Source organism: Heliconius melpomene, chromosome 15, assembly GCF_056956725.1.
Source record: "Heliconius melpomene rosina isolate 202511_hmr_F chromosome 15, ASM5695672v1, whole genome shotgun sequence".
Lineage (NCBI taxonomy): Eukaryota > Metazoa > Arthropoda > Insecta > Lepidoptera > Nymphalidae > Heliconius > Heliconius melpomene.
Window position 1 is genome coordinate 4,458,094 of NC_140403.1, and position 16,831 is coordinate 4,474,924.

Consider the following 16,831-nt stretch of genomic DNA (forward strand, 5'->3'; position numbering starts at 1 on the left):
TTGTGGAGATCTCTTCACAGAAAACTTCTTCGTATCAAAATATTTATGGCTTATCCTTTAATATACTTATATAGTCTTACAATATGATAAATGGATATTTCTAACTAATAAAATTTATTTTAAGCAGCACGAACGCGAATAAATATAAAATTAAATAATATTTTTATATATAAATGTAATATCTTACACAGACATTTAGATTTACGTATTTTTGAGTATTAAAAACACTGTTTAGTCGTCATTTAGACCAATATCACGTAGAAATTTTAAATACAAATTAATTCTTTCTTTGCTAAAAGTTATATTTTTCATATTTTTTTAATAAAACCACAATAAAAATTAATATTCGACACGCTTGCACACTGCAAAAGAATATTACTTTTGACAGGTCTGGTTCGAACTAAAAATATAGCAGCGGTCAAGGTCGGGTCAAGGTCAAGCAAAAATCTAGAATATAAATTGTAATTAGTTGCAAATTTATTTCTAATGTTCTTTCAATAATACAATAAATTATTAACTAAATAAATATTCAAAACTAAAAGTACAATTGTAAAATGAATGCAGCTTTACTTTACTTTTTAATGAAGGATAGTTCAGTACCATTGAGGAAAAATTTCTTGTAATATAGTGTTTTTGTGAGTCATTGCTATTTGCTTATATTTAAAAATAATGACTTTTTTTCAGGGAATACCCGTAAACCTGATATTACTCAATTCGTTACAGTATATATCATTATATAGTAGGAAAAAATCTCACTTCCTAGAGATTTAAGCTTATTATTTTATATTTTAATTCTGTTTTCACCATATCATTTCTTCACTCGGGAGTCGAGGAAAACCGAGATTGACTTACGCCACACAACGCGATGCCTCCAGAGTTTTGTGCAAAATGGAGATCGGAGTGTTTTAACACTAGGCGCCCCTCTGCTTGCCTCTATTATGAACATGAATGTAAACCTTTCAACATTATATAGGATTATAATTTGGCGACTTATAATATATGCATTTTATATTAATGTAGAGTCGAAAAAATTTAAAATTTATAATGTTATATCGTAAAAGACTAGTATTTTTGCGAAAATCACGGGCGAAGTCGCAAGCGAGACACTAGTAATGCTATATAATATATCTTACTTCCACGTAATCTAAGAGATGGTAGACGTAAGTACGTCGTAGATGATAGTTAACGTCAATTCCTTTTATCTCTTTACCTTCACTTATTTATAGATAGAAATAATACTGTAAAATTTGTGTATTGTCAGATATTTTATTATTTTTTAGGGTTCCGTGCCTCAAAAGTTATAAACGGAACCCTTATAGGACCATCGAGAGAATGACTGAAGAAGATAGAATGGCAAAAGAATTATAAATCAAGAGTGATGAGACAGCCAAGGATCTCGTTTGACCTTCGAGAACACAGTTTCGGTGATACTGGAGGAAACTAATATAATAAATAACATGAGGACCCCTTAAAAAAGGATATGTTACCTCATCAACATACCAACCGGATAAAAATATTATTTAAATACAATCAAACTACAATCAAATGAATGAAAGACAGTATCCTACTGCTTCAAGATAGCGTCATTGTTATTAAAAAATATTTACTTGTTCTAAATGGCAAATATGAAACTTTATTACTGTGTGTCAGCTCATAATTTGTATTTTAATTTGCAATGTCCTTCGTTTAAGAAACCGCGATTAGGAAATAATTCTATATTATTTATACTCTGCATTCCTATCGTTACGTGATCTAGAATTATAATTATTTATCATCTGTAGGAGATGGCGTAACGTGAATGATAATAACTGCACGTGCATCGTGATAAAAAAATCGGTTAAGTGCGAGTCGGACTCGCCCACCGAGGCTCCATATCAATTTAGGATTGTAGGTCAATGGAAAGTGCAAATTTATAAAAGTTGACAAACTTAAATTTGCGAGCATATGCTATTTTGTGTGAAACTACAAGTATAAGTTTATTATTATTTTTGTATGACATATCTATAAATTTTTACTTTTCGGACTTTTTTTCATTACTTAAGTGGCAAATTTCACACAAAATGCCGTACAATCGATGCAAAAACGCACAGATCATTTGATTGCATTGACTTAAAAGTTCTAAGGGACCATAGACCTAAATATTTGATAATAAACAATAAATAATAATAACAAAGTGATCCTGAAAGTGTTCCTTTTTTACTTTTTCAGGTACGGAACCCTAAAAAATTATATTCTAAATTATATCTTTATTAAGTTATGTTATGCTTTTTAGTTCTTGACATCGATCATTTATAACGTATTTTTTTTTTAAATTAAGATCATTAGAATTTCAAACAGGATAGCTACCATTGTATTATTGTATTGGTATTAAGCAATAAAATTGCAACCTTAATATTGAAAATGAATAGATATTTATGTATATAGGATTTTCCTGTTTCTACACAAAATTACTGTCCATTCATTTTCATCATTTAGTCCATTCGCAATAGGACGCCAATAATGATACAGAATGATTTAAATATATATCTATAGTCATATATATTTTTAATAGTTTTTAAAACTTAGGCCTGTATTTATAAACCGATCTCAAGTCTGAGATAGAACTTGAGATGCATGTTTTCATACATAAATTATATATCTATGAATGAAAATAGCATCTCAAGATCAATCTCAGACTTAAATATTTTAAGCGATTTATATATTAATACGGATCTAAAATATAAAATTTTTGAACAGTTTTGCAATTTGTTTTAACTATAGTTACTTTCGATTTCGATGTACATACTTAAGAATCTAGACTTGTTATTTACTATGAAGGGAGTTACATTGTAAATATGAGTATAGAAAAAAAAGTAATAATTAAAATATAAAAAAAAGTTATCCCGAAAGGGGGCCTTGGCCCCCTGAACTCGTGGGTTCAGAATAACATAAACTATAGCTAATCTCTAAGATGCGGTACCTACATATTATTATTAAGTTGTATTTGCTCAGTTCATACAGACACAAGGTAAACCCAAATCGAAAGGTTCCATTAAAGTTATAAAAATATAAGGAAAAAATATTATGAATTTTAAACATGTCTGTTACTTGCAAAAACTATTTGTCTCCAAATATATAACATGAGGAAAATTATAGACCAACTGTGTCTACATATAGCTCAAACCACTACCTACCTATTGTATAGCAAGCATTCGTTCAAAGTATTATATAAGGAAAAATATTATTTGTTAAAAAAAATAAGTTTAGTCGATTTATTTTGTGTAATTATAAATAACATATTAAGATTTTGGAAATTGTACAATATTATTTCTCGGGTACGGGAACACGGGAACAAAGCTAATGTATCTTGATATCTATTTCAAGTTTACCATAATGATAATACAACAATTTTAAAATGTTTTTTATAGAAATAGCTTTAAGATCCGTAGAAATGTTCACGCAATTTTCCACGTGAGAAAATCCTCTATTTACAAAGATATTGTTATTTGTCACACGTGACTGTTTCTTTAGCGAAGCTATTGAACTGACTGGAATAGAGACAAACTCATACTAACATAATAATATATAGTACTGACTGCATGTACCTTATATAGAATTTATTTATTCAATGTATGTTTAAAATATATACAAATTTTGATTAAGTATAATTTTTAGGGTTCCGTACCTCATATGTAAAAACGGAACCCTGATAGTTGAAATAATTTTCACATAATCAAGTCTATGATCCCTTGAAGTACAAAAAAAATCAAGCTTCTAAGTTGACGTAATAAAAAGATACGAGCGTTTAGGTATCGATTTTGCTTCATTTTGTATGAAATTCACCGCGTAATAAAAACCTGTATAATATAGTTATGAAATTTAGCACCAAGTGAGGACTTACAATACAAATGAAGGAAAAATATGAATAGTGAACATTTTTAGAAAAATAAATCACTATAAATTTATATTTTTGAATAAAAATTTGTACTTCTCGTAGATTTACAATCTAGAAATTGGTACGGTACGGAACCTTCGATAGGCAAGTCCGACTCGCAATTATCTGTTTTTTTGTATATTCATCAAAACCAAGCCGAAAGGAAATATTTTGGCGTAGTTTTCTAATTTTAAATTAATAATTGTGATATGGTATATTTCGACGAGAATACAGTATTTAATTATTTTATGTCACGTGCGCAAGTACTCGTAAATACAAGTATTTTTCTTGTGGCAACTAACGTTCATTCTTTGACAATCAACTGTAAATCCCGCTGATAAAATATATCTCTTAATGTAAACACTTTAATAATACTTTAATAACTTCTATAGTGCTTAGATATATCGTATATTATATTATATACATTTACAATACGGACGCATATGCAACGCGCTTCACGCTGTATCCCGCACACAGCAAAGTAGGCAGAGGGAGCCTAGTGTTAAGACACTCCGTTCCCCACTTTCTGCCGAATTCTGGAGGTCTTGCGTATTGAGTGACAGCAGAGAAATGGAAATATAAATTTAAATAAATATTTCCTTTTCTCGAGTTGGGATCGAACCCACAACCAGTCGATCTTGCAGCACACTTTGTGCCCCTGCCCAGACTTAATAGCTACACTACATGATTGATTTTTATTCAAATTGGCCTGTGAAAACAGTCAGACAAGAATATTAAAAATCATTGATTTATAATTTATTATTTATTTTAAACGTCCCTACATTGTTTATTTGTTGTTTTAAATATTATATTCAATTAAATGTATCTAGACATTTAGTTAACACACCCGAATCGTTCCTCTTAATAACATCTCCTACATTCAAAGATTTCTGGTATAGATCTCTATTAATAATAAGTTATCAATTCTACACATTCTTTCTGTTATTATATGTTTTCTGTACTTTCTTTCTCGTGTGGTACATAAATAAATGAAATACATATCCTGTGGACTTTTATTTACATTAATGAAAATATTTAATATAGTTTTTAATTGACTTCTTTTTTAAAAAAAAGATGTTTTTCTTAATGTGGAAGACCATACTTTTACATTACCACCAAGTCGGGATCTGATGATGGAATCCCATGGAAACCCTCAAATTTTATAGGCGCGTAAAATGTATTTTATATTAATTAATTTCTTAAAATAAGCATATTTTAACTTCTAGTCATAAACTGGAGATGATGATAGGAAAGAATTCCTAAGCAATTATGAGTTCGTGGATATTCTTTTAAATATAATAGGTACTTTTAATTATAGATAAAATACCTCAAAAATAAAATATAAGTAGCGGATGAAGAACCTAATAAACTCTCTTTTGGAAATAGTTTTAAAAAACACAATACTTGTATACTACATGACTAGATCTTATTCGTCTTAGCAAGACGGTGAAAAACAATTTTGCTTTCGTTTATTAACAGGCGTTTTTAGGCAAAATATTAAAAATAAATTCGTTTCTTTTCAGTTTCGTGCCTTTTTCCCCATAGTAAGTTAAGCCGAGCCGTGAGATAAAAGGAAAGCAAGCCAGAAAAAGTTTGTTTTACAGGTCGCGATTAATGGGGCACTTTATTAAAATAACTATGGTTATAAGCTAATAACACTGTCATTAATATTGTTGAATGATATAATTATATAAAACTTATGAAACCCTTTCAGACTTGAAAATCTTAAACTTGATAGAAAATGCCTTAAATTATTTTCTTTTTTTATATGAATTACGTATTAAATAGTTTACATGTAAAAATACCTAATAGGCACTTTATTTTCAAACTTTAAAAGTATGTTAATACAATTTAATTAAACATTTTTCAATAGATCGACTTGTTGGTACTGGAGATTTGTTTTTAGATACAAGTATTCTCATTTAATCCTTGTTATTGCCTTGTTACTTTTGTTGTTTTTTGAAGTTTCTGATTTTATAAAGCCTAAAAATATATACATAAAAATATTGTTTTTACCGCCAATGCGTTTTTAAAAGAGAATTTTGTTTAGATTTTTGGGAAACCGTATGTATATGTTCGCAGGGGCACAAAGTGTGACTGTAAATGCGACTGCCTGTGGGTTCGATCGCCACTCGAGGAAATGTAATACATTAAATTTATATTTCTATTTCTTCGCTCTGGTGTCGAGACAAAGCGCGGCGTTGAGTTCAGCCACTTAACACGTTAATTAATTTAAAATTATTATTTATCTTCACTTTCTTTAAATTTGTTATTAGTATAAAAAAATACCAACCACTAAAAAAGTAGTAATACTATTTTAAAAAAAACTATGTTTTCTTATAAGTAAGTACATTTATTATAATAATTTATTAAACATAATTTTAGCATATTTTATACATTATTTACATCGGTACAAAGTATTCCATCAGACATACAATGCCATAATTATAACTTAAATTGAAATTAAATATTAATATATTCTATTCTATATCAATCCGTAGCGACAGGTGAATGGTCGTGTTTTGGATGAACTACTTTCTTTTCTGTATCCTCTGTCCTTTTCTTCAAAGGTCCATGTTTCCAGTTCTCTGGATAACCATATTTGTCTATGTCATCCCACCATTGCTGCTCACCAGACCCCCAAATTAAATATACAACGTTTGTTCCAATTAATACGGCAAATATTGTCCAAAATGCCGTACGCCATTGTTTAATTGTTTGCTGTAACGTAACGTAATAATGTTATTTTAGTTAAATATCCATATAATAATAATAATAAGCATTTAATTTTATATCTCTTTTTACAAATATTGTTAGAAGTGTTAAATTAAATTAATGAATTGATGGTTAGTTATTATTGCATACCTCCAAAACCAAATCTAGCAATAATAACTAATATCCCAATACATTTAAGTAATTACATAAAATGGATATGGAAATTCAGCATCAAGTGATATAACACTACTTATACCCCTATATCTCTATATACTATCGAACGTTTAGCGAAATATTTAAGATACTGTATTAATATATATAGTACTTTACTCTCTACCATCTATGATATTTCAAACAATTATTAATAACATTTGAAAATACCAACCAATATAAAAAATAAAACATCTTAAAATACTTTACAGCGACGTTAGTAAGTTCAATAACCTCGCAAGACTTAATTTAATTATGTTTTTTTTTATAAAATATAATAAAAAATATAAGATAAAATTGATTCCGCGTCGCTAGTTCCATTTTCACCTTTGACCAATCTAGGTGAACTCAACTATGAAATTTTAGTCTCACAGCCTGCCCCTTACAAAAACACAATGACTCTTGCGCACGTTTTTATACTAATTTGTAGGTTAAATCATTTCGGCTAATAGTTCAATTACTAGAGTACAATAGGATGTACTAAATCCTTGAAAGAGACACTAAATTCTTGTTAGAAGATGAGATTTTTATATTATGTTACTTATAAGCTGAAATATTTATATTATTAGCTTATATGTATCTCGTACACAGTAGGGAAGTAGAGGGAACCTAGTGTTAAGACACTGCGTTCCCCATTTTCCACCGACAGCATTTCAGCCTTTAGCCTTTAGCCTCCTGGATACATTGCGACCTCGACATCAAAGCGAAGAAATGAAAATATTAATTTAAATAAATATTTTATTTCCTCGAATGGGAACCGAACCCACAATCAGTCACGTTACCCTGCGAAACGACTGGCCTGAGTATATATCTAATTCTAATATAATCATAATAATAATAATAATAAAGCCTTTATTAACAATCTAAATAATCATAATTCAGAGTTTATATTGACACCGGTAAAGATTGTTTTGCCTTACCATAGGTCTATCTATAATATCTATAATAATATCGAACACCTTTAACGAACAATACTTACATCAGGCGTCAATAGCCCAATCATATAGGGTGTTATCATCCCTGATACAGCAGCCAAGCCGTTCACGAACGCTGAACAGGTACCAGCATAATTGGGTGCTATATCCATGGCATTGATTTTCACACTGCTATAGAAACCTCCCATGAATACCATGGATACCACAAAGAAACCCACTGCTTGCAAGCGATCGCAGCCCGAATACGAAGCCAGAATAATAAATATAGCTGGTAGTGTAGAGGCTGAGGAAAAAAATGACGTTCCGTAAGCGTGATGAATTCAGGGACATATTTTATTAAAGCCGTAAGTCGTGGAACGAGTGACATTGCGGGAAAAAAAGGTTTATTGTTTCCGATTGAAAAAGTGAATATTTGCATTTACAGGGTTTTTTGTTGGATGGTCAGGGATTACGTGATCGGGCTTTTTGATGTGGGGTTTAGCTGAAATTTAGTATATAATATTTCATAGTTATTATTTTGGCTAATATTAATATTTGCTGTTCAAACCAATCAAAAAAAATTAAAAGACTGAAGTGCAGTGGGGTTCGTATTCAATTTGAAATGAAAGTTGTAAAGTCAAATCATATTTTTTTAGGTTCCCACTGTATCATCTTTCAGCTGAGTTCTCGAGGCATTGCGTGTTAAGTAGCAGATCTCAACGCCGTTTTGCCTTGTTATAAGAGTGAAGAAATTAAAATATTAAATACTTCCCTTGAATTTACTTTCCTTGAAAATCGAACCCACAACCGTCGCGTTTACACTTATTTTGTATCCTTACGCTACGATGACCACAAATCTTACGTAGCTTAATGCAATTTTTATCAAATTTTGTATACTTACATATTGTAGTATAAATTTTTCTTCCAGTTGATATACTGTGCCAATTTTTACGAATACAAATATCACATATGTTAGCAAATACGAACGAAGATATATACATTGCTATATAAGGGAGGGCGGCCATCAGCCCCGTGTCTTTTATATTGAATTTTAATACATCTGAGAAATATTTCGGCAAATCAGTAATCATGGTGAAATATCCCCAATCGTGCCCAACCTGTAAAAAAGAGATATATTTCTCATACAATTTTTCTTCCCTTAACACCCCATTTAACTGATGTTATTCCAGTTTCAGGTTTTACCCGCATAGCATAATAGGATAGAGAGAGAGACATTAATGTTAGACACTCCGTCCTCCGCTATCCGTCTAATTGACGTAGAGTTTTATTTAATCATAATCCACGTAAAATAATATAAATAATTCCCACTAAGAAAATGATTATTAAAAACTATTACTTACAGCAGCTATAACCAGACTCCATAGGGGAGCAGATCTCAATATAGCTTTGAAAGGAACAGGATCTAATTTCTTATGTAAACCAGAAGCGGCAACGTTCGCGTTCAAATAATTCCTTTCTTCATCCGAGATGAATGGATGTGAATTGGGAGTGCTATAGCACAGAAGGGTCTGAAAGGTTTAAAATATGTTATTTTATATTTCTTTTAAGCTTAATATAAGAAACAAATAACGTATATATATGTAAGGGTAATTGACTAATAATTTAATCTTTTAAGATTTTTTAAATGTTATTCTATACTGAGGGTAGATTTTTTAAAAATCTCCCTACAGATATGCTGACAACGTAAATAAATTGTAACAATTGTATTTTTAAGAATTTCCGCGAGGCGTGGGTTCAAATCTTCCCACATAATTTTATTATATGTTTTCAAAAATATTTTTGATTATATAATATACACATATTTTTAACCGACTTCTGTAAGAAAAGGAGGTTATTATTTAGTTACAACCTGCAATCTATGAATGAAAAAAAATCTCGTTTTATGAGAAAAACTGAAACTCTGTTACAGATACTTACAAAGAATATAAACCATATGACACCCATTCCTCCAAACACATAAAACACATTGGCCCAATCCCCATTATCAGCTAGCATTAACCCAGAAATGTATGGACCCATAATATTTCCAATTTGAGCGCCGCCAAATATCATCGCACCGAAGCGGGATCGCTCGGAAGGTGGTACCCAACGAGCCATTAGCAATACAAAAGCAGGAGTTACTGGACCCTATAAAAATTAAATTAAAAATAAATAATGTATAATATTAATTATTTTTTTAATTAAATTTAATATTGACGCTGTCTTGGTGCAAGGGCACAAGTGTGTGACTGTAATTCAATTGTTATGGGTTCGATTACCACTCGGGGGAATCTATTATTTCTTATTAGTATTATAATTGCTTCGCTCTATTACCAAGGCAAAGATCAACGTTGAGTTTCGCCACTCAACACGCAAAGAATTAAAAATTAAAAATTGGAAAGCAGAGAACGGAGTGTTTTCAAAGTAGGTTCTATCTATCTATCTATATAGCAGATATGCGGGTAAAACCATATACCTACAACAAATATTCTTTGTTGATAAGAAATTTGTATTGATATTTTTTTTCATTGATAAAACTAACTATTCTATGAACGTGACGCACGTTTGCTCTCGCGGTCACAGTTTTTGTTTTGTTTCTTATTGAATTACGTAAAAACGTAAATCGATAACGTTTTCTAGCTAACAGTACTTTAAAGTTGATAAAGATTACAATCGATATGTCAAAGAGTTTGACGTTCATATTTTTTATATTATTATTATTATTAAACATATTTCTTACACCTAGAAATAGAATTTTGAATATATTGAAACTTGTTATAGCCTTTGAGTTAATCTATATAGTACTTATATTTTTACAGAATTAAAACTAAAAGGGCTCGAGTTCTCATTGTTCAATTCTAGGTCTTAAATTGTTTAAGGTGTGGTATCGAAATATACCATTTGAAATGTTCGATCTAGACCAGACTATTTTATTATTATACTTAAATCTTTAATGCTATAACGACATAAAATAGTAATAATATAAGCTGTTAAATGTTTGTGCTTAAACTTTATAATATTAACACCGTCAGAACTTAGAAAATTTATGTCCTAATAAATTTTACTGATGATAATAATATTACAACACATCTATATATATAAAATCGAAAGGTCACTCACTCATCACGAAATCTCAGAAACTACATGTGCTAGGAATCTGAAATTTTGCATAGGAGTTATTTATAGGACGTAAGTGCTCGCTAAGACGGGAATTTTCTGTATTCGACTTCTAAGGGGTTGTTTTTGGGGTCGAAAGTTTGTATGAAACTTCGTTACTACAAATGCTAGGAGTCTCAAATTTTGCATAGACGTCACTAGGACGTAGTCATGGAGACAGAAATTAATAATAACATAGATCACGCGGGTGAAACCGCGAGCGGCCCGCTAGTAATATATAAAGGTATATAAGTTACTTTTAACAAATTTGTAAACGTAAATTTTTATAATAAATTTAAAGGATTTTTAAAATTTATTGCTTGATTTATTGGATCCTTTTAATAAAAAAATAAAAACGGAATGTTACTCGATCGGCGGATCAACGGTGGTGTATGGGTGGGGGACCCCATTACGTAACGATTTCACCCACATGGGGGTGAATGTTCAGCAAATTTCAGTGGTTCAGCAGATATTTGAGAATTTGTGGTACTGTTACTTCTGCATTACAATAATAATATTATTTCAAATATATTTGCTTAAAATAATACAAATGTTATCAACTATTTTACAATTATAAATAAATATTTTGACTGATAATAAAGTATTTCTCAATTTCTATATATTTAAAATTAAAAAATAGACCTACCTCGCCAAGTCCACTTAAGACTCTCATGAAGAACAGTCCAATCGCACCGCCTTTTGTTACGAAGAATGGAGTGAAGACAGTCGACAAAGATGTGCACAGTAAACTTAAACCAAGTGTCCATTTACCACCGAATTTTTCAGCAAGAATACCCCCAGGCAGATGTGATATCACGTAGCCGTAATAAAAAGCACTTAATAGTAGACCTTGTGTGCTTTCAGACCAATCGTACCGCTCTCGAGACTAAAATAATAAATATAAATACATTAATATATAAGAGGATCGGTTATAATATTAACATCAGCTTCACGCTGTATCCCGCATGCTACCTCTGCCTACCCTGCAGAGGGAATCCAGTGTTTAAACACTCACACTCACACTGTGTGGGTTGAGTGGCGAAACTCACCGCCGGACTTTTACCTTGGTGCCACAGTGGAGAAATAAATAATATTAAAAATATACTAAAACCACCTAAATAATCGAACTGTCAACCGTCGCGCAACCGGCTTTTTATTTATTTTATTAATTGGTACAATTTAATGTAATGAAATCTATAAGCTTTGAAACCTTTGAAAAAGGTTATATAACTAATTGGAAGCTTTTCAAAGCATTCAATATTCAGTATCTCAAAAGAGTGATGTATTATAAATTATTTTTATGAGAAAGAAAGATCTATATCTTTTGAACACCCCTGCCTTGTTACGATTTACTACGGTTTTACTTATTAAAAAGATCGTATAGAAACGTCAATGTCAAATACAATTTCAAGAGTTCTAAGGTTAAATTTAAATAGAAGGAAACATAAAATTATTTTTCTCTGCCTTTTTCTACTTAAAAATACCGTCGACTTTATAAAGAGTTTTTTTATGGTTCCGGGCTTTAGCTTCATAATGTATCACGCACTTAGCAGGATAGGCAGAAAGAATCTAGTGGTAAGACACTTTGCTCCCTTTAAAATGTTTTTGTTTTCCACTTTCCGTATTTTGCTTCATAATCAGAGTGAAGAAATGAAGATATAAAATATTCCATTTCCTCGATTGGAAATCGAACCCAGAACCTGTCACGTTTACAATCACACATTGGTACTCCTGCACCACAATTTTTCCTACTATAATATTAACATAGGTAATGTTTTCCTTTTAACAACGTTTAACGTTTTTAACATAGGTAATTATATATGAGTACTTAGTATCCTGTTAGGATTCTAACTAACATGATAATAATAAATATAAACTAACTTATGATTTACACCCTATTCTTAATACAAATTATAAAATCACAATTATATTAAGAGATAGCTATACATGTAAATATTATAGGGGGGTAGTCTAAGGGGGGTCGTAGTCTTAGTCTTATCATTTCAGTGATAATGTAATCACAAAAAATATAGCACTTCTGCATGTCCAACTGTCACTTGAGATACAAATATTTACTGAGTCACAGGATTACCAGCAACTCCAACGGATCATATCTTATATTATATGGTTTGATTATTTTGACAACTGCCTATCGGGACGACGAGAGTACCAACGTACTTCTCTTATATTTATCTTATTCATATTATTATTATTATTAATTTATATTATATTTTTTAAAGTTATCTAATATAAACAAAAAGCATGAGTAATAAGGTGTAGTCCAAAAGCTTAAAACTGCTTAAGTAGTATAGATATAGATGGACAAAAATAATTAAATTACATTATTGCTAATTGGGGAACGTTATGTAAGAATGGATTAAGCCAGATGGAATGGAGGCCAGTCGTGGCGCAGGTGCTCCAAGTGCTGCAAAATTGACTGGTTGTGGTTGTGGGCTCGATCCCCAGTTGAGGAAAGGAAATATTTAAATTTATATTTACATGCAAAATCGATCTGCATTCAAAATTCATTTTCTTAAGTTTGTCGCTTAATTCATTTTTACATAACGTAGTACAATTAATTACACTTCTCATGACCGCTAACACGTTTATGATTATTATATCAATATTTTAATAAGAAAGGCTATTGTTCTCTTATATCTAAACAGTTTCATCATGAAAAGACTATAACGGCACAATATCTGGCTATAAACGCAAAGGTTATGGGTTCGATTCCCGCTCGAGGAAATGAAATTTTCTTCTTCGCCCTGGTGTCGAGGCAAACCTCCAGAATTCGGCGAAAAATGGGGAATGGGACGTTTCTTAACACTAGGTTCCCTCTGCCTATCCTGCGGTGTGCAGGATATCGAGGATATCTCTTATTATAATTGTGATACGTCCAGGAACGTGAGGCTTAAAAATATATTTTTTTAAATATGGTTATATGGTACACTAAATACTTACCGGAATAAAAACTGAGGTAGTGTTCGTTGACTCTGTGACAACATCTGGAGCTGGACAAGTTTCCCCCACAATGTGTCCTTCTGATGACACATGTGTCACCATTTGAACTATGGTGACACTCAAACATACGCGCATTGTAAAAGCATTTGCCAAAGCAAATAATCCCAGTATTCCGAAAACATAGCGCTGAGGTATTATAAGTACTGTGAATGTAAATAAAAAAAATATTATTATTATAGAAAATAATAAAAAAAATATTTTTTTTCCAAGACTAATAAGATAATAGTTTACGTTAGTAAATATCTGTTTGTGAACTTTATATTAGAATTAGTAATTGTATAAACTTCATGTAAATAATGAAGATATTAAAAAAATAAATAAGCTTGACTTAAAACGGATAATTTACTTCAATTACCTTTTAAGAATCAAGATTTTTTAGTAATTTAAATTTAGTTTTATTAGTTCATTTAGTTTCAGAGTTTAGTTCCAGCATTCAATATGCAATGACTCTTGAAATCAGCGGAAAATGGAGAGCGAAGTGTTTTAACACTAGGCTCCCTCTCCCTCTTGGATTTTTTTTAATTCAAATATTTAATTTAGGCACATTATATTATGATATAAGTTATCCGATATACATTTGATGCTCAGTTAAGGTTGTGGACCAATTAAAGAGTTCTAGGTCAACAAAATAAAACTTATAAAAGTTGACAGAGTGAAATTTGCGCGCGTTTGCGCTCATTTTGTATGAAATGAACTATAATCATAAGTTTGTAATAGTTTTTTTATGATATAAATATAAATTGACAAACTTAAGTTGGAGTTATTTATGCTTAATTGTAAATATATTATATTCATAACACATTTATTATTTATTTATATTATGGTTTACTTTGAGTTTAGGTTATAACCACAATCATCAACAAATGCAAGATGCTATTTAAAAATTCTAAATACATAAAAAAAAATAAACAAATACAGAGAAATCAACAAAATTGTAAATAGTGCTCACCTTTATTTAAAACTCTCCGCCACCCAGTTAACGTCATGATTATAAATTAATGTTATTTTTTATATCTCTTACAACACTCGCGATAACCGTCCTGTCTATGATTGAGAACGTATAGCGTTCTGAAAATTGTAAAAAGACAATCCTTTATATAAGTGTTTTACGTTATAATATATATTATATATATATAGTTAGTAAACAGTGAAAAATGCGTCACAGAAAAGAAAAACTATATGAAAATTCAGGATCGGGAAAGACTTGCTTCAGCTGTCGCACCATTTATCTCCGCGTCATCAAGTCTATTGATATGAAACACAATTGTCATATGACACTATCAGTGATATGAAAGAATCTCTTGTGGTAGTCAAATATGTAAGATAATATCAACCCTATGTAGGTTATGTTCAGAAAAAATGTTATTTTAGATAAAACTAAGCTGTAATTCTGTTTTCTTTTAGTTTTGTTTTTGTTTTAACATTAATAAATGTAGAGTTAATTTTAAATAGCCGATTTAATGTAATAGTCTTAAAAAATATATTGAAAAAATAATCATTAACCTTATGTAATTTTTAATATAGAAAAAATTATGTAACTCGCCATTATGATTTTTTTTTGTAAATATTGAGTTTAATTTGTAAGTTTTATTTGGTTTTTTCAACATAAATAAGATCATCTATTTTTTTCATATTTTTTTATTTGTGTGATGCATATTATGTATCTCATAAATTAAATAAAACCGGTTACATAATGTGGTTCGCCCACCGAGGGTTTCATATCAATTTCAGCATTGCAAGTCAACGGGAAATAAAACTTACAAAAGTTAACAAACTTGAGGTTCGTGCGTTTGTACTGTTATCGTATAAAATAAAATAAATATATATGAGTAAATATAAATTTGTTATGTTTTTCTATGAAAGATCAATAAATTTTATTTTTTCAGTTTTTTTTCTTAATTAAAAAATAAAATTGGTAATTAACAAATTGTTTTACTAGTCTACGAGAAGTACCCTACGAAATGCAGCAAAAACTATGTGTAAATTGGCATATCTTTTAATTGACTTACAAATTGGTTTTTTTTCTGTAGGTACTAAAAATAAAAACTCGTCAATGTGATCAACTACTAAACTACTAATTAAGAAAATGCATAAAATTTTGAACGTAACGGGATTTGAACCCGCTTCTCTTGAAGGACATTTTTTTGAGCAGTTGTTAGCAAACTTACTCTTGTTTGTCTTTAATCAAATATTGCAAGCCGAATTTAACCCACTTCAGTTCAGTGGACAATTCAATTACATATGCACAAACAGTGCCGTTGTAAATTTAATATGGTTGCAGGGTACAAGGTCAAGGATTGGAAATGTTTGTACAATCTCCGAAATCTCTCTCTCTCGAATCGAATCTCTCTCTCCTCTAACGAAATTATATATTGATTATTTATTAAAGAGTTAAACTGTATGACATGATACAATAAATTTTAATATTTGATAACCGCTTTCAGGACAAACAAAAAAACTGGAGGAGCAATAATGATGTTAGTTTAATTATTTTCACAAGTATTTAAAACTATTTTTTTTTATAAAATATTTCTGATCTGCATGAAGTAGTTGCAATAGTTGCATTGGCATTTGATAGCTCAATTTAAGTTCAGCCATAATTTCAGTACACCTGTATATAACTAGATGATTATTGACCAAATTCTCTTTCAACAGACTTCCGTATGATGGAAATTTCCGGAAATTTTTTTTAAAGCTTTGTCTGGAGGGCAGAGATTGCGAACGAACTGGCATAACCTTTGTGGTATATTAATACAGTTTCCATAGTTTGTGTACTAGGGCATTATTTCATTTCCTTGATTGGGGTTCGAACTCACAACAGTCGCGTTACAGTCATACTCCTGTACCGCTGCGTCATGAGGACCATCTTATTACCTTTAATCTATCTGCTATCTATATATAT

General features: G+C 30.4%; 1 protein-coding gene across 1 annotated transcript; it reads right to left on the bottom strand.

Moving 5' to 3' along the window:
* Nucleotides 1-6,299: 6,299 nt before the first annotated feature.
* LOC146531375 (putative inorganic phosphate cotransporter) lies at nt 6,300-15,110 on the bottom strand. Its single transcript, XM_085198051.1, has 8 exons — nt 14,879-15,110; nt 13,870-14,072; nt 11,555-11,794; nt 9,691-9,900; nt 9,114-9,281; nt 8,654-8,870; nt 7,818-8,056; nt 6,300-6,634 (listed from the first exon to the last, which is right to left on the bottom strand). Exons 1-8 carry the CDS (start codon nt 14,913-14,915, stop codon nt 6,404-6,406), a joined length of 1,545 nt encoding a protein of 514 aa, XP_085054177.1. The 5' UTR covers nt 14,916-15,110; the 3' UTR covers nt 6,300-6,403.
* Between the last annotated feature and the right edge of the window lie 1,721 nt (nt 15,111-16,831).